The sequence below is a fragment of the Loxodonta africana genome, chromosome 1 (genome assembly GCF_030014295.1).
Source record: "Loxodonta africana isolate mLoxAfr1 chromosome 1, mLoxAfr1.hap2, whole genome shotgun sequence".
Lineage (NCBI taxonomy): Eukaryota > Metazoa > Chordata > Mammalia > Proboscidea > Elephantidae > Loxodonta > Loxodonta africana.
In genome coordinates, this window is record NC_087342.1 from 230178401 (window position 1) to 230201418 (window position 23018).

The 23018-nt window shown below is 37.9% G+C and overlaps 1 protein-coding gene across 5 annotated transcripts in view; it reads left to right on the forward strand.

The window, feature by feature from the left end:
* The window catches only part of WTAP (WT1 associated protein), a 32480-nt gene extending 12267 nt beyond the window's left edge, over positions 1-20213 (forward strand). For all 5 annotated transcript variants that reach the window (XM_010598846.3, XM_003419203.4, XM_023559345.2 and 2 more), the window contains 6 exons: positions 905-960; positions 3889-3947; positions 5061-5188; positions 12628-12806; positions 17573-17727; positions 18969-20213. In XM_010598846.3, the coding sequence (XP_010597148.1) occupies positions 905-960; positions 3889-3947; positions 5061-5188; positions 12628-12806; positions 17573-17727; positions 18969-19552 (1161 nt within the window). In that variant the 3' untranslated portion in view covers positions 19553-20213. The remainder of the gene's footprint in view (positions 1-904; positions 961-3888; positions 3948-5060; positions 5189-12627; positions 12807-17572; positions 17728-18968) is intronic.
* Positions 20214-23018: the final 2805 nt, after the last annotated feature.

Genomic DNA, 23018 nt, shown 5'->3' on the forward strand with positions numbered 1-23018 from the left:
AGTTCTGATGTGTGCCACAGCACGGACGAACCTTGAGAAATGCAAACATTATGCTGAAATAGTCACAGAAAGACAAATACCGTATGATCTCATTTGTATGAAATAAGCAAATATATAGAAACCAAAAATTTTTAATGATAACCAGGGGTGGGATGAAAGGCAAAAAGGAAAATTTTTGTTTAGGGGGCCTTTGAGTTTATGTTGTTGGTGGTGGAATATCTTGGAAAAGGATAACAGTAATGGTGGCAGAACATGAAAAATGTAATCAGCGTCTTTGAATTGTGAGCATGGAAGTCATATTCGCACACTAAAAAAAAAAAAAAATGATCCTAGTCTAGCACAACTAGGTGGTACCCAGCTGTAACCACTGACTGCTCTGACAAGGATTGCAGCAGAGGGTCCCAGACAGACCTGGAGAAAAATGTAGAACAAAATTCTAACTCAGAAAAAAAGACCAGTCTTACTGGTCTGACAGAGACTGAAGAAACCCTTGTGGCCCCCAGGCATCCTTTTTAATTCAGTACTGAAGTCACTCCTGAGGTTTACCCTTTAGCCGAAGATTAGACAGGTCCATAAAACAAGACTAAATGAGCATACCAACCCCAGGGGCAAGCACCAGAAGGCAGGAGTGGACAGGAAAGCTGGTGAGGGGGAACCCAAGGTCGGGAAGGGGGAGAGAGTTGAGATGTCATGGGGTGGCCACGAATGTCACAAAACAATATGTGTATTAATTGTTTAATGAGAAACTAATTTGCTCTGTAAACCTTCATCTAAAGTACAATTCAGAAAATTTTTTTTAAAAGATCCCATTTTCATAAAAATATGAACAGCGTAAATGTTACTATTGTAATATTTGAAATTTTTAGGAAGAACATGCCATGTTTTAATTTTCTTCTTTTTATAGGTTCGACTGAGTGAGACAGACTTCAAAGTTATGGCACGAGATGAGTTAATTCTAAGGTAAAAAGTTCTTTTATCAGAAATAACGAAAATCTTTCTATAAAGCCTTATGTTCCGGCTATATTATCACTACACTTGTTTTTAATGTTAATATATTATCATATAGTGTGCTTTTCGAACATATTTCCTGTGACCTATTTCTTCATTATGAAACGCTGGGGAAAACATAAAACAGTAAAGAGCTAAAGCAGTAGCTTGGGTAACTTCTAGACCATCAGGTAGCCTGAGTTTTTTCCTGTAGAAACAAGATGTTGAGAACTTTTACTTGAAAAGCATTTGTACTTCATGTGCACAGCTTGCTACAGGGGATAGCAAATGTAATCTTAAGACCCTACCTTGAGGAAGCATTCAGTTAAACACAAAGACTCATTTTGATGTCATTGTGTGTTCCTTTTGTTTTCAACATTTGGAGGAAAATAAAATTGTAGTCCTAGTTATAGAATTTATAATAAATCTAAATTGTTTCTCAGTAGCTGTAAGATTGGTTGGCTCTTTTAATTAACTTCATGCTCTTTATTTTCTCATCTGTAAACTAAAGGGATTGGCTTAAATTGTTTTTAAAGATTTCTTCCAGTTCTGGGTTTCTGTGGTCATCTTATAAATGCCTTATAAAACCAAATTGTCGAGGATAGCATTATAAGTATTATTTTTTAAATGTAAAGAATGAGAAAATGGGAAAGCATATGTTTTGTGTTTTATAACTTAAATAGAATTTTTTCATTTGTTACTATGGTTGGTAAGCTCTTTACGTGATAAACTTTTAGGTTAAAATAAAATGAATAATTTTCGGGACGACTTTTGTAAAGTCATTCTTTGAACTATTTCCTCTAGAAATTGCAGGGAATTTTTATTTGAAGAACTGAGCATATTTAACAAGCTGAAAGTAGGGGAGAGAAAAGGCATCTTATAAAATAGGGAGACACGGAGACAACATGTTCCGTTGTTTCATGAAGCCTAGTAATCTCCCACTCTCATTCATACTTAGCTGCTCTGTGTCTTCTTTTGCCGTAATTCTGTGCACAGGATAGTTTTTCATTGCCTGCCTTTATCTTGGGCATAAAATTTCCATCCTTAGTACTCTGCAGCACCCTTGTCCTGTCCTGCGGAGTAGATGCCTGCCTGTGACATGCTGCCGCTCTCATGTCCATGTTCTTTTTGCACCTCTCATATGGTACGCTCCTTGTCTTTTATCCCTTCTTAGGTAATGCCTTTGGTTAGCTTCTGCTATTTTTTTCTTTTACTTTGTTGTCTAGAATATACACAGCAAAACATACAGCAATTCTCTTCTTATTTAGTGACACTGATGACATTGTTCAGTTGTGCAGTCATCTCTGCTCCGCCTTCTTTCCTGAGTTCATCTTCCCTTTTTAACATTGATTCAGCATCCCCTAAGGAGCCTGTCTAGTGTTCCACGTTGGTGTCAGTTTGATGCCATATAGGTAGCTCTTAAAAGAGCATCATGTGCAAGGCAGGCAGTCTTACTGGTTAAGCTAAACTATTGTTGGTTTTAAGAAGATTTCAGGAGATATTTTTGGTTTTAAGTTTTAAAGGCTATCTCAGGGCAATAGTTGTGCTGTCTTTTCTTAACTGTAGGGAGAATAGTAAGTACTATAATCTTTAAAAAATATATATCAGTAGCATTATTTAAAAATGAAGTTATCTTTAAGGATTCTTAGTCATGTGTGTTTTATATTCTTGAGGCCAGTTTAACATCTTTCTGTAGGGAATTCTCATTTAAGACTTTCAGGTGAGTCCGCCCCGCCCCCATTTAATTTCCTTGGTGATTTTAAATCAGCTGCTACTTATTTAACCAGTCTGTTTTCTGTCCTCTTGATGTAGGTGTTTTTCAGTGAGCTTTTATATTTTTCTGTTCCTCTAGAACAAATGATTCTCATGTAGCCTCCATAAAAGACCTTTATTTACCATTCCCGAACATTTAATGCATTCCTGCATGTGCCCTAGGTTGGGAGGGGCATAGAAGTAAACATTGGTTAGCTTGGTATGTTAGGAAATATTTTGTTCATTATGTTGTAATATTAGTAAACGTGATAGCAAATCTGTCAGTGTTTTTAATATTTTAACATTATGAAACGTTTTAAAAATTGAGGTTAATTTTTATTAGCTGTAACTGAAGAGCAGCTTAAAAAATAGCTTTTAAGTAAGCAGGGTAACAGACATTCAGAGCAGGGTACTCTCCAGTAGCAGTTACTTAAACATAAGACTGGGAAAAGCTTCTGTTTACCTGCAGTAAATGTCAAGAACAGCTCACATTTACTGAGGGTAAAGAAATATAATGAGGAAGGAAGAACCCCTCATATGCTGATAGCATGTGGAGTATTTATAAATTGTTTCTGCCAACTGGTATGGTTTTAAAAATACAGTCTTGAAAAATGTTTTATTCTCTCCTCCCTTTCTACAGGTAAAATATTACTTTGAGAGGGTCATGTGGTATTTTCATAAAAGAGCCAAGATAGAGTACCCTCAGTCTCATGTAATTACAAACATTTCTTACATGCCTTTTGGTTTAGGTGGCCAGCATATCTGACAGTAGTAGTAAGTTTGTTTGTTTGTTTTTTTAAATGCAATACGATTTTTATTCCACTTTTTCTATATTCTAGGCTTTGTATTAAGTATCAGTGATACAAAAATTAATAAGAAATATGGCCTAACCTAAGGAGCGCACTTACTATGTTGTCAGTATAGGACGCTTTACTCTGTGTGTCTCTTACCTGTCTCTGTAAGTTGGGAAGAAATGAAGTGACTTTTTTTGTTGTTGTTAAATTAGATTTGTAATAATTATCTTGAGCTTGGAAGAGACCTTAAAAATCATCGCGTGGAATTCTCAGTATTAAGTTCATGGATGTGCTTCTTTGCTCAAGAGAAGAAATTTTATTTAACAACTAATATACAGGTTTATTTTTTTACTAGATGGAAGCAGTATGAAGCGTATGTGCAAGCTCTGGAGGGCAAGTACACAGATCTTAACTGTAAGTGTAGCTGCATTTTAGCTTCTTAAGCGCTGTGTGAATAGTCTTCTTTTAGATTGTCATTATAATCACAGGACGATTGGTTTACGAAAGTGAATGTCGTTGTTATTTAAGCGTTTTATTTAAAAATTATGTCCAGGCACTGTATTGGATGCTGGGAAATATCTAGATGAGTGAGACATAATCTCTTCCCTAGAGGAGTTCCCAGTCGCTGGGGAAGACCCTGTGTAATAACCGTATAATGGGATGACTGCTCTAATGGAATTACGTGTAGGGCTCTGAGAGAGCACAGATAGCAAAACTTGATTTATTCCTACTCCCTTCTGTAGGGGAATTTGAACTGAGAGTCTGGAAGGGGGATATGCAGAAAGAAACAGTAAGAAAGATATGAGAGTTTAGATTATATACTAGGATATAGCTGTATGTTTATAGGTTTTTCAAAATTCTGCTAAAAAATAACGCACACAAAGTTTATAATTTCAAATGATTTTACTCTGTCACTCTTCACTGAGCTAGATAACGTGCTATCTGTTAGTATAAAAACCAATAATCTGTACAAGTTAAGAAGATTATGAAATTTTAGGGTAATTATCCATGCAGTTATCAGCATTTTTATTTGAATAGGTTAAAAATATATATATGGTAATCAGAATTTTGTGAATATAAACATAGTTTCCTATATTCTGTTGGAAATGAACTGTAAAAACATTAATTCAGCCTAGTATTAGGTAGTTGTGGTGCACTGTAACACAGTTAACAAGATGGAACGACACAGCGGCTGCAACAGTGGGCTTCAACATTAAGCATAACAGCCATCACAAGGATGGCCCAGGACTGGGCATGAGGTCGCTGTGAGTCGGAACGACTCGAGGGTACCCAACAGTAGCAACTAAGTAACACCCTTGTCTCCTAAAGTAGTTCTCATGTTTGGGAACAAATTTCCTTATTAAACAATTAGTTGGGATAGAAACTAAAGACTTGATTAATTTTTTTGACCCTGGTTTTTATTATCCTTGACAGAGGCAGTTAGAACTTCCTTAGGCTTTTGTTTAGTTCAGTTTGATCCTGAAATTATATTTCATAATGTTTTGGAATTTTTCCCTTTGTCGTCAGCCAATGATGTAACTGGCTTAAGGGAGTCTGAAGAAAAACTAAAGCAGCAACAGCAAGAGTCAGCGCGCAGGGAAAACATCCTTGTCATGAGACTGGCAACCAAGGAGCAAGAGATGCAAGAGTGTACTGTAAGTGTCTTCACGTTTCACAGGGCTTTCCTTAGAAACTGACTCTACCCCACATTGTTACATGTTAGTTTTACACTTCATGTGAAATATAATTCCATATTTTGTTAAGGTAGATATACTTTGAGCTGTAAATATACTAAATGTAAAATTTTGGTAGATGACATCTCATTTGGATTTAAAAATTTTTGAACGTGACCAAGAAAGCAAAGGTTTTAAGTCATTCTCCGCAACGCCCGTGCTCTGTGAGAGTTGGCGTCCTCCCCCAGCGTGTTCCAGCCGGACTTCCGAGAGTGATCGACCGCGTCTGCTCCTCGCCGGGACGTCCGGGCCAGCCCTCCGGTTTCTCTCCTCCTCCGGACTCCTCTGCATGACACTGTTTTTCCTAGTACCAGCAACTTCAGCATGTTCTTTTTGTTAGGGCTTTCGTTTGTATTCATCATGTCTACAAACCAGAATCCGGTGACATATTCGATCATCTAGATTTGGCTAAATTTAAACTCAGTTTTATGCTCTTTGGCAGTCTTAGCCATTCTTTATCTAGTACATATATATAAATTATACCCCTCAACGTCAGAGGCAACTGTATTCCTGTTGTATCTAACTTTCAGATTTTCTTTAACTCTTGTGTATTCTAATCATCATTCGGAATGGGTTAAAATCTTCTCATATGTAAGCCATCATTCTGGTCACTGGAGACAATGATATATAAGATACAGTCCTGTTCAACTACCAGTCATCCCCACCTGTGGCTATTTTTTAAGGCTGGAGAGTTGGTTCCTAGTAGTCTCACCAATAAATACAAATAATTTTTTTCTTATTTATGACTCCTCTCCCTGCCTGCCCTCCCCATTTTTTTTTCTTCTTTAACATCCATGTGTAATGGAGCAGGCACTACCTTTCAAACATCCGGTCTCAAAAGCGTTTCTGTCCTCCTTTTGCTAATACTCAGATTCTAGGTCTACCGTTTTTCATTCAAAAGTTCTAGGTCTCGCTGTGTGCATGGCACTGTGCTAGTTGCTTGTGCATGTAAAGGGTACATCATATGTGAATTTTACCTCCAAAGTGCTAACACCTGCTCAGTGGAGGGTGAATAATTATTTAATGGCTAGAGCCCATGGTCCTAAGATCTGATAATATCAGAGTGTCTCTTGAATTGTCTCTTCTTGATTTCCACTCTTGACGTACTAGTTGAGGTATCTTTACCACTTGCCTTGACACTATGTAACTGTCTTAGTTTCCTGGGGCTGCCATGAACATAACAAATGCTATAATATGGGTAACTTTACAGAACAGAAATGCATTTTCTTGCAGTTCTGGAGACCAGAAGTCTGAATTCAGGGTATTGGTCCTGTCAGCTCCTCCTGAAAGCTTTGACAGAGTAACTGTTCATGCCTCTCCTGGTTTCTGGAGAGTAGCCGTTCGTGCCTCTCCTGGTTTCTGGAGGCCGCTGGCAGTACTTGGTGAGCCTTTGCTGCATATGGGTACATCTGCCTCTGTTGTCACATGGCGTTTGTCTTCACCCCAAGTCTGACTCCTCTCCTTTTTAATAGGCTTTTTTTCTTAGAGCAGTTTTAAGTTCACAAAAAATGGCATAGAAAATAGAGTTCCCATATACTTCTCCCCCACACGCAATTTCCCTCCTGTTGTTGCCATCTTGCAGTTGTATGTTTGTAACAGCTGATGAATCACTATTGTTACACTGTCTGTAGTTTACTATAAACCAAACTCTATAGTTTATGTTAGAGTTTCCTCTGTTGTACAGTTCTGTGGGTTTTGACAAATGCATAATCTGTCATGTGGCCATCATTAAAGCATCCTACAGAATAGTTTCACTGTCCTAAAAATGCCCTGTGCTTCACGCATTCATGCCTTTTCCCTCCACTGTCCCCCTGAACCCTTGACAGCCACTGATTTTTTCTGACTCTCTAGCTTTGCCTTTTACAGGATGTCATATAGTTGGAATCATAGCATTATGGCACGTTCCCGTTGACTTCTTAGTAGTATGCGTTAAGATTCCTCCTTGTCTTTTTATGGCTTAATAGCTCATTTCTTTTTATTGCTGAGTAATACTCCATAGGATGGATGTACCACAGTTTGTTTATCCATTTGCCTGTTGAAGGACATCTTGGTTGCTTCCCATTTTGGGAAGTTATGAGTAAAGAGGCTATAAACATTCACGTGCAGGTTTTTATGTGGACATATTTTTATTTCATTGGGCAAATGCCTAGGAGTGTGATTGCTAGACCATACGGTAGTCCTATGTTTAGCTTTTTAAGGAACTGCCAGGCCGTCCTCCAGAGTGGCTGCCCCATTTTGCATTCCCATCAACAACAGATGAGAGTTGCTGTTGCCCCACATCCTCACCAGCATTTGGTTTTGTCAGTGTCTGGGATTTTAGCCGTTCTAATCGGTGTATAGTGATATCTTGTTTTGACTCGCAATTCCCTCATGACATATGATGTTGAACTTTGTGTGTTTACTTGCAGTCTGTGTATCTTCGGTGAAGTTGCCAATCAGATTTTTTGCCCCATTTGTAATTGGGTTGTTTGTTTTCTCATTGTTAAGTTTTGAGAGTTCTTAGTATGTCTTAAATCCAAGCCTTTTGTCAGATATGTGTTTTGTGCATATTTTCTCCCATTCTGTTGCTTATCTTTTCATCCTTTTAACAGTGTCCTTCACAGAAATTTTTTATTTTAATGAAGTCCAAGTTACCAGTGTTTTCTGTCTGGATCCTCATTTTGGTATCATATCTACAAAAGTCATCGCCAAACCAAGGGTCACCTAGATTTGCTCCTATATTATTTGTAGAAGTAGAGATTTGTGTTTTACATTTAGGTCTGTGATACATTTTTAAGTTAATTTTTGTAGCAGATGTAACTTAGATGGATTTTTTCTTTTTACGTGTGGCTATGTAGCTCCCTTTTTATGAGACACCGCTCAGAAGGGATTGTCGGGACCCTCCCGTATTTAGTATGAGGTCATTAACTAATGTCATCTGCAAAGAAAAATCCTATTTCCAAACAAGATCACATTCACAGGTACAGGGGTCAGGACTTGACTATACTTTTTGGGATGCAATTCAATCCCGAACAGTGGCTGCTGACTCATTTCTATGATTCTCTTCCTATCCTGCGTACACTGGCAGCTTTGATGATATGCTGGTCAGTCTTCTGTGATGCCTTATTAACCTTCTGTCTTCTCAGCTTGCATTTTAAGGTCATACCAACTTGAACCCAACTTTTTCCCAGCCATATCTTTTACAGCTCTCCTCCATACAGGCCAGCTGAATAACTTTTTTTTCCCCCAGTTATGATAGAGTGAGGTTTGGCAGACAGAGAGGGCCATAGAAGCAGAAACACAAGAAAAGGGCAAGATTACATGTGGCAGATGAGAGCAGTTCAGCTTTGGTAGAGTCTGAAGTTTCCAGTGAAGAGTAGAGATAGAATCAGGAGTCTTGGATATTATCCCATACGTGAAAAGGAGAATTTTTAGGCGGGAGATTTGTGTGGCAGATGAGATTTGTGTTTTAGGTACATTACTGTAGCTTGAGTATGGAAGATGGATTTGAGAGGAACAAGACTGTAGGCAAGAAAACCATTTGGAAGACTCTTGAAATAGTCCAGATGAGATGCTGAGGCCTGAATTTGGCCACTGTTTGGAGGGCGGGGGAGAGGTAGATTTCAAACTATTTTTGGAGGCATAATTTCCAGGACTTGATCAGTTGGATGCTTTTGGGGGAAGGAATGAGGAAATGTAGGAAAGAATCATAGATGACTCTCAGGTTTATTTTGGGTGACAGGGTGAATGATGGTGCCACTGAGCTAGAACTTGTAGTTGTGCACTGTCAAGTCAGTTCCGGCTCGTGGCAACCCTATAAGATGGCGGAACTGCCCCACAGGGTTTCCTAGGCCACCGTCTTCACAGGGGTAGATCACCAGGGCTTTTCTCCCACAGAGCCACTGCGGAGTTCAAACTACCGACCTTTCGGCTAGCAGAGGAGCACATAACCACTGCGCCACCTGGGCTTCTTAGTGTCTGCTATGAAGGCCAAATTAAAAGAGGAGAACAACAAAATACAGTTTTAGGGAAACTGAGGAGATAGAAGGCTTCCCCCAAAATAAGGCAATGAGAGTGATTAATAATGTCAAATGCAAAAGTAAGGTTCAGTAAAATACGAATTTTAGATTGCTTATTGAATTCAGCAATCGGGGCTATTGGCTACTTTAGTGAAACCTGGTCTAATTGAAGGTTGGAGCAGAAGCAAGATTGCAGTGATTTGCGTAGTGCCAGTTTTTAAAAGATGAAACACTTCGGAAAATTTATGGGGTCTAAAAGTACAGAAGTCCAAAGAAAATGAGGAAAACCTTCAGTGATGTGGATTGACACAATAGCCGTACAATGGTCTCCAGGATAGCAACCACCATGAAGATGGTGCAAGGACCAGGCCACGTCTCACTCTGTATGCCCAAGGTGTAAAGGAGCTGAGAGTCAGAGCCAACACTTTGGCAACAAAAAACAACAAAGGTCTGTCAAATGGGAGTTTAAAGACATAGGACTTAAAGGGTAGACAGGATGGGGGTAAGGTACTAGAGGAGGCAGGAGGAAATAGGGTTAAATAAGCAGGTGGAGAGATTGACCGTGGGCAGGAAGGAGGGACACCTAATCCTCTTGAGCGTGGAAAAAAACTGGTCAGGATTGTATTTATTAGATACGTACCCTTTAAAATGGTTTGCCAGTTTACCCTCAGTTTCCAGTTCAGCTAATCATACCTGTTGCTGTTTAGCCAATTCCAACTCATGATGACCCCATATGTGTAGAGTAAAACTGCACCCTTTTCTTCTGGGTGCTTCTGAGTGGGTTCAAACTTGCAGCCTCTGGGTTAGTAGTCAGTCACTTAACCGTTTGCACCACCCAGGGATTCTCTAAGCTAAGCATAGAAAAAATAAGATAGCACTTTGGAAACCTCTCTCTACAGGTCTTCTCTCTGCTCTGGCATGTGAACACGTGTTCGATCTTTTGATTATGTAATTCTTTATTTCTTTTGCCTACATGCAGTCTTTATTTAGCTAATTTTGAGTGTAAGGCTCTTACTGGCTCTTACTGGCTCTTTAAAATACTTGCTTAACTGCTTATTTTATTTGTAAGTGAAATCTATCATTTTTGCTCTCCCCGGGGGTATTTGTGTTTTCTACTTAGTCTTTTGCCCTTCAGCCAAAAATGGCTGTAGGCGTAAAACTGACTTTTAAAACATTGATGCTGTGTTCTCTTCCCTAGCACCTGAAATCTGTTCGTTCTAGTCAGATTTGCCTCTTTTTTTGTAACTGATATTTCCTATCGATAACAGCTTTCATCTCATCATTTGTCAGGTCTACCTTTCATTCAGATTCTGTCCCATCCTTCAGTATGTCTTCTACGTATTGGAAGTTGATAATAGCGACTCTGTTGAACAAAGGACTCCTGTCTCTTCCTGCTCCTCTCTCTCTAATAGCTTATGCTGTTGGTATGCCCCTAAACAACCGCTGCCATCAAGTCCACTCTGACTCGTAGCGACCCTCGGAAACATGATATGATGTTGGCACCTTTTGCCCTGACAGGAGATGGAATCCTGTTCTTTTTCAAAATTTTTTCCTCTTACCCTAATGACAGTGAAGATATTGTCAGTAAATAATAATATACTAGCTACTTATGACAATAAGAACTTGAAAAGAATGTTTATATATCAGATATTATCGTTAAGAATTATGTACCATATTGTTAATGAATGGAGGAGAAAATTATTTGGCTCTGAATGTTATAATTAAAATTTTTGGGAAACTTACTACCAAGAAACTGAACTAAACTGTTCGGCTGTATCTGACTAAATAAATACCCTTGAGCTTTTACATCCTCAAGTATTACTTCATTTCTTACCTAGAGGAGATGTTTTATTATGTTTCTGATTTATTCTTTCTCATATTGGTGATAAATATGGATTAGAAATAAGGTCATTATCAGAAACTAAGCTACAATCACATTTTACTGTAAGTAACTAAATCTCCCTCCTCTTGGGACTTTGTAAACCTGAACAGTAACTGAGTAGTCAGTGTTCCAGAGCCAGCGCCTTTGTTAGTGGTGTGAGTCCCTGGGGGACGCCATGTGGCATACTTGTTCTTATTAGATCATTTTAGCGGCTGCCCTAACATGGTTTAAAGTAAGTTACTTTTAACAGTCTCCTAAATGAAAAGTTATTTCTCTTTGCTCAGTGAGACAGTATTAAGTATAGTCCCAGTCCACTTAGTGTATTATGCCTTTTAATAAATTTACGGTAGAAATTAGCTGTGTGTGAAATCTTAACTTTAACCCTATTTAAGCCATAGTGTGGAACAGGATATCTTGAACCAGATCTGCTTTGGGTGTGAAGAAAGTGATGAAGTTAATGCTAATAAACCATATTTCATGTTTGGAAATGCATTTTTAGTGCTAATAAATAGTGCAACTGAAGTCGAAATTGGAGGTTTAATCTGTAAGTAGAGGGTTCTGGTATGGTGGGAAAAGCCCCAGACTGGGAGTAAGGAGACCTGAGAACTAGAATTCTAGTCCTAATTCTGGCACTAAACTAATTGTAGTTCAGTTGGCTTATTTAATCTCTCAGAAATAAGCTGCTTGGGCAAGACCATTCATCTTCCACTCTTACAAGTACGTGATTTAAATCTACTCAGAAGGGGGAAAAGATGAATATATACTTTATTTTGGCTTGAAGTGCTTTGGAGTTTTGCTTTCGTAAAGCTGTACTGCCAACTCGTATAAACATAAGTACTATATATTTTTAAATGGAAAAATGCACATGTGTTTTAAATTTTAATCTTATACCTAGTGTATTTTTAGGGGACTTTTACATAGAATAATTTCCATAGGCACAAATTAGAACAAGTAAACTGAAAGATTTCACTCTTACATAATTCATATTTTAGCTTAAAGACGATAAAAAAAACTCACTTCATTTTAGCATTAGGTATACTGCAGTATTTTGCATTTTTATTGTGAAAATTCTCTAATTGTGATATAACTTCAAGTATTTTCAAGTCTATCCATTTTAGCGAGTTTACAGTATATAGAATATTAAACTTTGTCTTTATAATTAAACTTTTTTTTTTTTTAAAGAGGGCATCAGAATTTATTTATTTTTATGGGGTGGGGGCACTCTTTTGGTTGTGAAGTAAGAGGTAGTCCCTTTATTTAAAGGCTCCAAATACAGGAATGCAATCAAATGACCTGAATTCCCACATGGAAAACCTTAAATAGTTGTTTTTAACCTGTATTTTCCTAGAGGATTTTTAAGATCAAAGGGGAGCAGCTTAATAATTAAGTTAGCACGTCCAGTGAATGAAAGAGATTTTACCCCATCTCCTTACATTTGTTTCCTTTGATTTCGTGGTAATTGTTTCTTTTGTTTTGCACAGACTCAAATCCAGTACCTCAAGCAAGTCCAGCAGCCTAGTGTTGCCCAACTGAGATCAACAATGGTAGACCCAGCGATCAACTTGTTTTTCCTAAAAATGAAAGGTGAACTGGAACAGACTAAAGACAAACTGGAACAAGCGCAAAATGAACTGAGTGCCTGGAAGTTTACGCCTGATAGGTAAACAAATCATACTCCCCAGTCAAGACTTCCCTGACAGTCCCACTGCGAGAAAGCTGTGGTGGGAAAGCCAAGTACTCGTTTCCACACCAAGACTCAGACTTTTTGAGCCAAAAAAGCCACATTCTTTTACTGTCCAGCTTGTAATGGTTAATGTAAAACTTACCAGGTGAACCTTGTGTTTCAGCTCTTTCTCTTCCCCTTCCCCTTGCTTCAGAGGCCTGATGGCGTCGGACTATTCCGAAGAAGTGGCTACCTCCGAAAAATCCCACTTCTAGGAATTTTAGACACTTGAGAAATGTTTCTGTTTGAAGAAAATAGAGGGAGAAACAGAAGTCTTAAGTCTGTGGCACACTGTGTCTTCAGACAGTTTGGAGGAATGAAAACCTAGAGATTTTAAATCATGAATTGAACATGTAAAATTCCAGTAAAATGTAAAAATGGAATATGCATCGCTCTTAACCTTGAGCATAGTGACTTAGAGACACTGTATATTAGTTTTGCCAATAAGACTGTGGACTATATGATTGTTGCTGAACTTCTGGGTCAAAACTTGAATGAGGTAATTTTGCCTTTAAAGGGTTTATTTTCTAAGAACCAACTTTTAATAGTCATGAGAGATTCAACTAATAGACGTCAGTACAAGTAGTTCATACACTTAACCGTTTAGTTTGGGGCTCTGTGTTACTTGATTGAGCCTTCAATCAATGGTTTTAATCAACGGTGTGTTCTTTGAATGGTCGCTGATGCTGTAGACAATTTTAACCAAGGACTGTACAAACACAGAGGTGTGGTTATCAAATTGAGGTTTAAACTGTTCGAAGCATTATAACATTCATTTCACAACCAGATTGTATAAGGATTTTGGCTGTGATGAGACTCCTGCATTATTTTCTTTTTTTCTAGTAGTGAAATTGATTAAATCCCCATTCCATTCAACAGGCACCTGTTGAAAGAGCATTGTCGTGGTGTTAATAGGGGATGTGTTCCTTCATTGTATTTGGGCCTTTTGTATTACACTCATGATATTAAATGTGCCTTGAAATAGTTGTTTTTTAAAAGTTCAAGGAATACTATGATGATTTTGTTGTACTTTAACATTATAATTTGGGGGGCTGTGGAGAGCAGGTTGATTTTGGAAAAACTGTTGCTGTGCTCTTCAGAGTGAAGGAAAAGGCTATGTGTCTCATTTAAAAGACCTACTGTTTTCCAGCTGGTACCATAACCAGAGAAGGAGATTTAACACTTGTTACTTTTTAAGACTTTATCCCAAGAGATTGCAGTAGAAGTTAATGTGGGACAGCTTCACAGGGTGCCTGCCGGAAGATTGGGGAGATACTGTGTTGAACTGTGGGCTGGCCTAAGTGAGACACTGAATTGAAAAAGGTATTAGTGACCATTTCTAGCAAATTTATTTGCTCATTTAGATAAATGAGGCATTATTTTCGTCATGCTTCCATCCAATCCTGGAGGTGAATTTTTTTCATCAGCTCGTTCTCTAAGGCACCAGTTTGAATTTTCACTTGGTGATAATGGAGTCTAAGATGAGTGGAAGATAAAGGTTCCAGCTTGTCCCTGCGGTTAAGTGCAGTTTTAACAAGGGTGACTAAGTTCTCTTAATCATTCCAATCACTTGTAAGTATCTTGTACGTTTGCACTCTAGGGAACTGATTTGTGGGGCAGCGGGTGGGTTGAAGAAGTGGTTTGTGTTACTTCAGCAAGAAATCCGTTTCTAAAATTCCCACTCTTTGTAGCTGCTGGAGGGTAAGTAATATCTGTTTGAAATGAGCTTACCGTGCCAGCATTAAGGCTTCGGTATATCTTTTATGCCATTTAAGGTCTCAGTGGAAATGGCCCAAGTATTAGTACATCAAGAAGTAATTCATCAAGTGTGTTATTACCACATATTCAAATTTAGCCATCATCTTTCTTTGCCACTTGGGTAACAGTCACTTTGAGGTCTTTTTTTCTTTCTTTTTTTTTTTTTTTATTAATGCTTGTGTATAAATTTGAAACAGTGGAGAAAAGTAGAGGTGAAAAGTGAGAGCCACTCCTGGACATGACCTTGATCTTCCTCATTCTATTTTTCAGGAGCAGTGACCACTGTTAAATTTCTTGGGTTTCATCAAGATAATTTATACACACATAAGAAACCTTTTTGTGAATATTGGTTTTAAACAAATGTGCTCATGCTGTATGTTACATACAGAAATCATCTGTTGCATGTAGGGTCACCATGAGTCAGGACTGACTTGATGGCACCTAACAACAGATGTTTTACAGTTGTTTTTTTTTTTTTTTTTTTAACTTAATCCCTTGGTGGTTCCCCCCCTTTTTTTTAGTACATCTAGATTATTTTTAATAGTTACATAAAATTTCCATTATATTAATGATCATAATTTATTTTAATCACCTATAGATAAATATTATATTTGTCCTGTAAAAAATAAGCTATAAATCTGAGTATATGGGGCACTATAAATGCTTTCTTAATTTGGAACAAATGATCAATCAAAACTTCGGAATAATTTGAGTAGGATTGTTTCCTGTCACCTATTTTCTGCTTTAATTTTGAGGGAGGAGATTCCCAGAATTAATTATCTTTTCTACTTTAGTTAAAATATTTAATTCCTGTGACAGTGCATACATTTTAGAGAGAGAGGTTTCCGTGTTTCGGCAGCTTGCAGTTTGCATTTAATCATTTAGGTAATTATGTGTACATCTCTCCAAAAGAGCCTGGTCTCTAAAGCAAATGTGCAATGTCCATTCCTCTTTATCAATTCTTACCTTGAAGGATTTTCTAGTTGCTTTGCGAGTTCTTTTATTTTAGGATTGGGTTGGATTTTTTGTTCTAATTTTAAAACAGTTACTCCAAAGATATTTTTAAGTGAATTCACATCTTTTATTTCTGTGATACGATGCGAGCACAATATGAGTTTCACGTGGTTAATAAAATGAAGTAAAATTACAGAATATTTAAAGAAAAGCAGTTTTTAAAGATTTGGTTTAGTAATCACTAATTTTAGAAATGATAGGGATTATCTGAGGCGTTTATGAAAAGGTGTGAATTTTTATAAATGAAACACTGCATCAGGATTTGTGATATATGGGGTTAAATTAAGTCACAAATTAACATGTAAATTCTGCAGTGTATTTCTAAGCTTTATTAAATTCATATAAAAGGAAAGAAATTTCAAGTTGGTTGGAAAACGCTGATGCTAGAAAACAAAACTGCAAGAAAAGAAAGCTGTGGGTTGCGGGAGCATCGGCAGGAAATGGAGAAGGCCATAGTAGCTGGTGATGCCGTGTTTCCTGTTTCTCCTTCATTTGGCCCCTAAGCTCTTTTCAGCAGAGGTGAAGTCTGGGGCACTAGTGGGAAAATGGAGCTACCGTAGCAACAAACAAGAACATCAGCTAAGAAGTTGCCATAAAAAAAGATAAAACTCTTGCCACATGCTAACTCACGGCTTTGTCCTTAGGCTTGCTCCTTTGAAAAGTAGTCACCCAGGCTTTACTGTACCACATAATTTTGTGAGGAAACTTAAACAACAAACTTTTGCTTGGATTATATTTGCTTAATACATGCTAGATAAAAGCACCTTGCAGCATTGCCTCAAAAAGTGCTCACGTTTTTAAAGTTCCGAGACTCCATAGGCTCAGACCCATTCTGAAGTAATGTATGAGGCAGCTGAAAGCCCTGCTGAAAGAAGGAAACAGCAACAACAAAAAAATACAGAGTCCTTTAAGAAAAGATGATAATCTCTGTGGTTATTGCTAAGGCTAAAGAAAAGCTGTTACGTTTTATTGAGAAATTTATGAGAACATTTAATTACAGTTTTGCCCTTGTTTATGTTCCTATAGGTTCCTATAACATGTTGCACTAGCAGTTGGAAACCAGTTGGTTGAAAGTATGGCACTCCTAATTTAGTAAACATTTATATACTTGAATTGGTTATGGCAAGTAACCCCTATCTTATATTTGTGTCCCTAGGATAATCTTTTATAACATGAATAAAACTTTAACTATATATCAATATTAAATTGATAAAAACATGGAACATGTTGCACCTTGTGTCCCAATTAAGACAATTCAAAATGCAAATAACACGTAAGAGAACTGAAGGATTGATGAATATAAAGAGCCTTAAGGCTTCAAAAAATAAAAAACTTGATTACTGAACATGCCTCATTTAATGTGATAGCTATGTCCTGGAGAAGTGTGTAAGATGAGTGTACTGGAGAACTGCCTATTAAGAGTAATTTATTAAATGCTTTTCTAGCAAGAATAAATATCCTCATTTGTTTCTATTATAGGTACTGATTTTTATGTATTTTGTATTTTAAAGAAGTGTACATTTGTGACTGATGTTGCACATGCCTTTTCGAGAACTTTACTGTTCAATAAAGCTAATAAGGACCTTCTTAATACTGTCATATTCAAGAGGTGTGTTAATTAACTGACCAGTTTATACTTCAAATGATAATTTAGAGTGAAATAGTTTTCAGAGTCAATTACTAATAGAAACAAAATTGGCTGTTCGGGCACTTTTTGTTTAAGGTTTATTTTTACTACTGTTTTGGCAAAATACTGAAACGGAGAAGATGGACGTGTTCCAGAGAAGAAGCTGGTAATTGACAGGGCGGTGCCCTGCTGTGATGTAATTACATTCTGTGCCTGTTACATTGATCACTATAATAACTGTAAACAAAGAAGTTTGTAGAGGGTTTTGTCTTCATTTTGTGATGAATGGCTCTTTCCTTTGCAGCCAAACAGGCAAAAAGTTAATGGCGAAGTGTCGAATGCTTATCCAGGAGAATCAAGAGCTTGGAAGGCAGCTGTCCCAGGGACGTATTGCACAACTTGAAGCAGAGTTGGCTTTACAGAAGAAATATAGTGAGGAGCTTAAAAGCAGTCAGGATGGTAAGGGACTTTTTGAAAAGTTTGCTTAACTTTGCACTGGCTTTAAAAAACTGCCAGGCATGAATATTATAGGTTAGATTCTATACATGCTAACCTCTGCCCGTGATTATTTAAAATTAGGGACGGAACATTTCTAGTTGAGAAAAAAAAAAAGCAAACAAACTCATTTTAGTTGTTTTTCCCCCCACCCTCCTAATTGTTTACTGTGTAAACTTCATACATAGTTTTTATGGGGGTAGAGGTTGATGAGAGACAGAAAGGCCATTGTATTACCAAAACATTACATAGATGCACAGCTTTATATTAAGTACTTAAAAGGGAGAATATCTTCATTTAGCCAATTTCTCTAAGTAAATCTTGGAAACATTTGACTGTTCTAGTGGTCTCAGAGTAGATAGTTGATTGTATTTGTGGAGGTCCTGTTTAGTGAATTAGAGATTTAGTATTTAAATTTGCTAACACAAATGGAACTTGTCAGCTCCTTTTTTTGTAAGTATAGCTGCATCTGTGCTGTTTCTTCTGTATATGAGGCAGATTCATAGTAAGGAAAACACCCAAACTCTTTGAAAATTTAAATTGAGATTGGTGTATCTGATACCAGTAGCCAAAGTAATATCTTTGTAAGTACTTTTTCCAAGTGATAGTTCTTAGGTCTTATTACTCACAGACATAGTATATTGATATTATATGGCAGTGAGGCTTTTGTGGTTTGTTTTTAAAGCCCTTTTAGAATTTGTTAACAATCTTCAAGAATTATTTTCTGTGATTTCTGTTCTTGTATGTTGAACAGTCCCTGATGACAGCAAGGCCAGCAACCAAGTAGGCCTCTTTGGAGTGTTAGTGTACCGTGCTGTATCCTAAGGGCTAAGCCTGCTGTGGAGCTTAGACACTGGCCAGAAAAGGGTGGGGAGCAAGAAGCCTGGCAGTGTGGGCCCATAGGTGGACTTGGGACAGATTGTGCTGGCTGTGACCAATTGTACGTGGCTAGCTAGATAGGTGGTTTGGGTCAATATAAACTCTTGCTTTTAGTATGTTTGATTTTAAGCTCTGTCTTTCCTCAAAAACAAACTTGTTCTCACCTCACTATTTTAAAATTTTAAGCATAATTTTTAAGGCATACTGTTGCGGATTTAGACTTATATTTATTCATTTAACAAACAGCTGGCTTTGTGGGAGCCACTAAAATATTTTAAAATGTGTTATAAGAGATAATAAAGTAGGTTTGACTCTCCTTTGCACAGAACTGAATGACTTCATCATCCAACTTGACGAAGAAGTGGAGGGTATGCAGAGCACCATTTTAGTGCTTCAGCAGCAACTGAAGGAGACACGCCAGCAACTGGCTCAGTACCAGCAGCAGCAGTCTCAAGCCTCCGCCCCCAGTACCAGCAGGACTACATCTTCGGAGCTTGTAGAGCAGGCAGAGGCCACCAGTAAAGACTGCAGTCGCCTGGTTAACGGACCAAGTAATGGCAGCTCCTCCCATCAGAGGACGTCTGGGTCTGGATTCCATAGGGAGGGGAGCGCAACTGCAGATGACTTCCCTTGTTCTCCAGGGAGTGGGAATAAGGTCTCCAACAGCTCTGAAGAGAGAACTGGCAGAGGAGGTAGTAGTTACGTAAACCAACTCAGTGCGGGGTATGAAAGTGTAGACTCTCCCACGGGCAGTGAAAACTCTCTCACACACCACTCAAATGACACAGACTCCAATCCTGACCCTCACGAGGAGAAAGCAGTGAGTGGGAAAGGTAACCGAACTGCGGGTTCCCGCCATGTGCACAATGGCTTGGACTCAAGTGTGAATGTACAGGGTTCAGTTTTGTAATATTTTTCCAGCAAATTTTTATACAGTGTCATTTAATTTGAGGAAAGATACTGTCCAGAAAATTAATGCATACTTTTGTCACAATTTGCCTTTTTTGTGGGTGTGGTGTTTTTTTTTTTTTTTTTTTTCCTTTTTGCTTCAATACCTCTGCCACTTTGGAACTTGTAACCGTTAATTACTTTGAATGTTGCTAAAAGGACATTTTGTGTAGGGTCAGGTTATTTTTATATGAGTTAATGTGAAGTTGTAAATGGAAATCTTTCTTAAAGTATAACAATGATGTCTGTATAAATCTGTGTATATCTAGAACCTGTGCTGTGTGATGGCATTCGGACTCACGCTGTTATTATACTTACACAACAGTCGGACTTGTTACGGTAGATGTGGTTTATGACTGCCAAGTTTGCCCAGTATAGTAGTTTTATCACTAAAAGTTGGACTTGTCGGTGGAGTCCTATAGTGGTTTCAGTGTTAGATACAGTTTTTTCACCATACATCTGTGCATTTTCTCTTTAGGTGACTGAATGTTTAAGAAATATGTGCGCATAGTTGCTCAGTTTTTATGAACTGTTGTATCCTGTTAATGCATATGGCTCTGTGACTCTTAATATATCTTAACCTGTACTGACCAAACCTAAATAAAGATTTTTATTGTAACTTCTTCACTAGTTGTTGCTTTGTTTTGTTGTGTTTATATTTTTCCATTCATTTCCATTGAATTGCTGAATTCCTACTCATTATTCTTCAACACACCCCAAAAGTGAAACTTGAGCCCATGCATCAATTTTAATTGTGCATTTATTTTTTAAGTGTATGCCTTTCTTTGCAAAAAGAACTTGAAGTTAGACTACACTGTTAATAACAATTTAATTTTTTTCCTGATTTGTAAAAATATAGTCACCATAAAATATTTGAAAATACAGAAACAAAGAAGAAAATAGTCTAGGTATTGGTTAGATTTTTATTAGAAAGCAGAATTTGGTGTTGTGAACTGATTTCAGGTAGTTGTGTATGCAGTCAGTGATGTTTGTTTTAAAACATTGGCCAGTGCTACTGATTTGACTAATAACAGGTATCTCCTAATACTGACATTAGTAAACCAATGAGGGTGTGAGCAGGTATAATTTGTAGAATGTAGGAGAAAATGTTTTTAAGATATAAGACTCAGTTTGCTTTATTTTCTCCATCTCACTTAAACATTAAATATCAAGATGTGTGGTACTGGATGGCTTTAGAATATAGCATTTCATATATGTGGATGAAATGGAATGTCATTTTTGCTAGAAGCAAAATAGTTGCTGTAGACATCAATTGTAGTATAATCCAGGAGCCTCAAGTGGAGATTTTAACACTAGAAATTGAGGAACATCTTTGAAATTAACTGCTGTGTTGTTTTCTTGGTAGCTGGCATACAGGTGTATCAGTGGTCCTTGGTGGTGTACTAGAAGATACTGCACTTCCTGTCTTTTGATTAACCTTTTGTGCATTTGCTAAGGTGAATAAAAAAATGGCTTATGACAATTAAACATTTTGGTGTATACTGAAATACTAAGTAATATTCCCTTGGTTTATTTACTAAATACTGTGGCCTTTGGGTGTGTGCTCTTAACTCACTCAGTTTAAACAAAAATGTAATTCTTTCCTGTTGGTGTGCAATTGGTGTGCAATAGGAAATTCATTTTCAACTGGCTTATAGTTTTATGACAAAATTCAACATAGACCTGTTATGTGATATTACCAATTTTCACATTTGTGTCGAGTCTGCATTAACAGCTGACTAACATAGGAGAGAACTTAGGATAGCACATAGAGTCAGCGTTCCTTGTTTCCAGAACTGAGTTGCTTTCTTTGCTGGAATAACTATGATAATAAATAGGAGACATGGTAGATGATAGGTTGAGGGAGTGCCCTCTGGAGGGACTGGGTTTGAATCATGGCTTTACCTCTTAAACTGGTACATGATTTCAGGACATGAACCTCTCCAGCTCAGTTTTTCCCTGTAAAAGCACTATATGAGCCAACATATGAAGTGCTTACGACGATGCCAGGCACACAACGACTGTGCAGTAGATGCTAGCCATTACTATGAGTGGCTAGCATCTACTGCACAGTCGTTGTGTGCCTGGCATCAAAGTGAAGTTTCAATCCTGATGACAGACCTTTGTCAAATATAAATTTTGCCCAAACACAAATGTTACCATTTGAATTGTTTCTGCTAAGAGAAAAGATAGTTGTTTTAATTCAGTGGATTGTGAATATCTTTGATGTGGAAGTGAAAAGCTGCCTGAGTTGACTCCCTTTGTTAAAAGTTCATTAACCCGTTGCTATCTAGTTGATTCCGACTAATGGTGACCCCATGTGTTACAGAGCAGAACTGCTTCATAGGGTTTTCTTGACTATACAGACGCAGATCACCAGGCCTTTCTTCCCAGCATCGCTGGGTGAGTTCAAACCACCAGCTTTGTGCCACTTAGGGACCTAAAAGTGCATTTCTGAAAACCAAACTCCCTGCTGTCGATTTCTGACTCAGCGACCCTATAGGACAGAGTAGAACGGCTTCGTATGGTTTCCAAGGCTGTAATCTTTATGAAGGGGACTGCCACATCTTCGTCCTGCACAGCAGCTGTGGCCTCAAATTGCTGACTTGGCAGTTAGCAGCCAAACGCTTAACCATTGAGCTACCAGCTCTCCTAAAAATGCATTATTTCTAAAGGGGACAAGTGGGAGCGCCTGTGCATACTTTTGGTAACTTCCTGGAAACAAAAGGGAAATGCAGCAGTTGCCCGAAGAAACTCGATGCGTACCGCCAAACAAGGTTAATTTTAAGCAACAACAACTTGGAGAAACCCCCGGACTAGGAAGAAAACTTCAATGTCTCTAACAGAATCAGAGTTGCACTACGAAGATAGTTCAAAAAAAAAAAAAGCCCTAACATTTTTTGACATCTATTGGGTGCCTACATGCCAATAACTGATAAGAATTTTATATGCATTTTCATTTCGCTCTGTGAGGTAGACCCTTGTTATTCCCACTTATTGAAGGGAAAATGGGCTTAAAAGGGTTAAGTGACCACCAAAGCGTTGGTAAGTGTTGGAATTGTCACTAAGACCCTTGCTAATTTCCACCTCAAAGGTGGCAGTTGAACCAAGTCTGTTTCCAAGGAGCCTTCATTGTGCTAGGAATGGCTGTTAAAATGCCTCCCTTCAGCCTCTTGAATAGGAGGGAGACATGTCTGAGCTCCTGGTTGCTGCACCAAATACTTGAGAGTCAGAAATACAGTTACATAAAATGGCAATGCAGTGATAAGAAATACAAATTGCTGAGATGTTAAGTATACAGTTGACTGATGTAACGATCTAAGAGGGTTCAGTTAAGCATATTTTCTTAGAAGTGACTACTTTGGCCTTTGAGGGAAGTGATGCACGTCAAGTTGTGGAAAAGAGGTCTGAGAACACCGCAGAGGTCT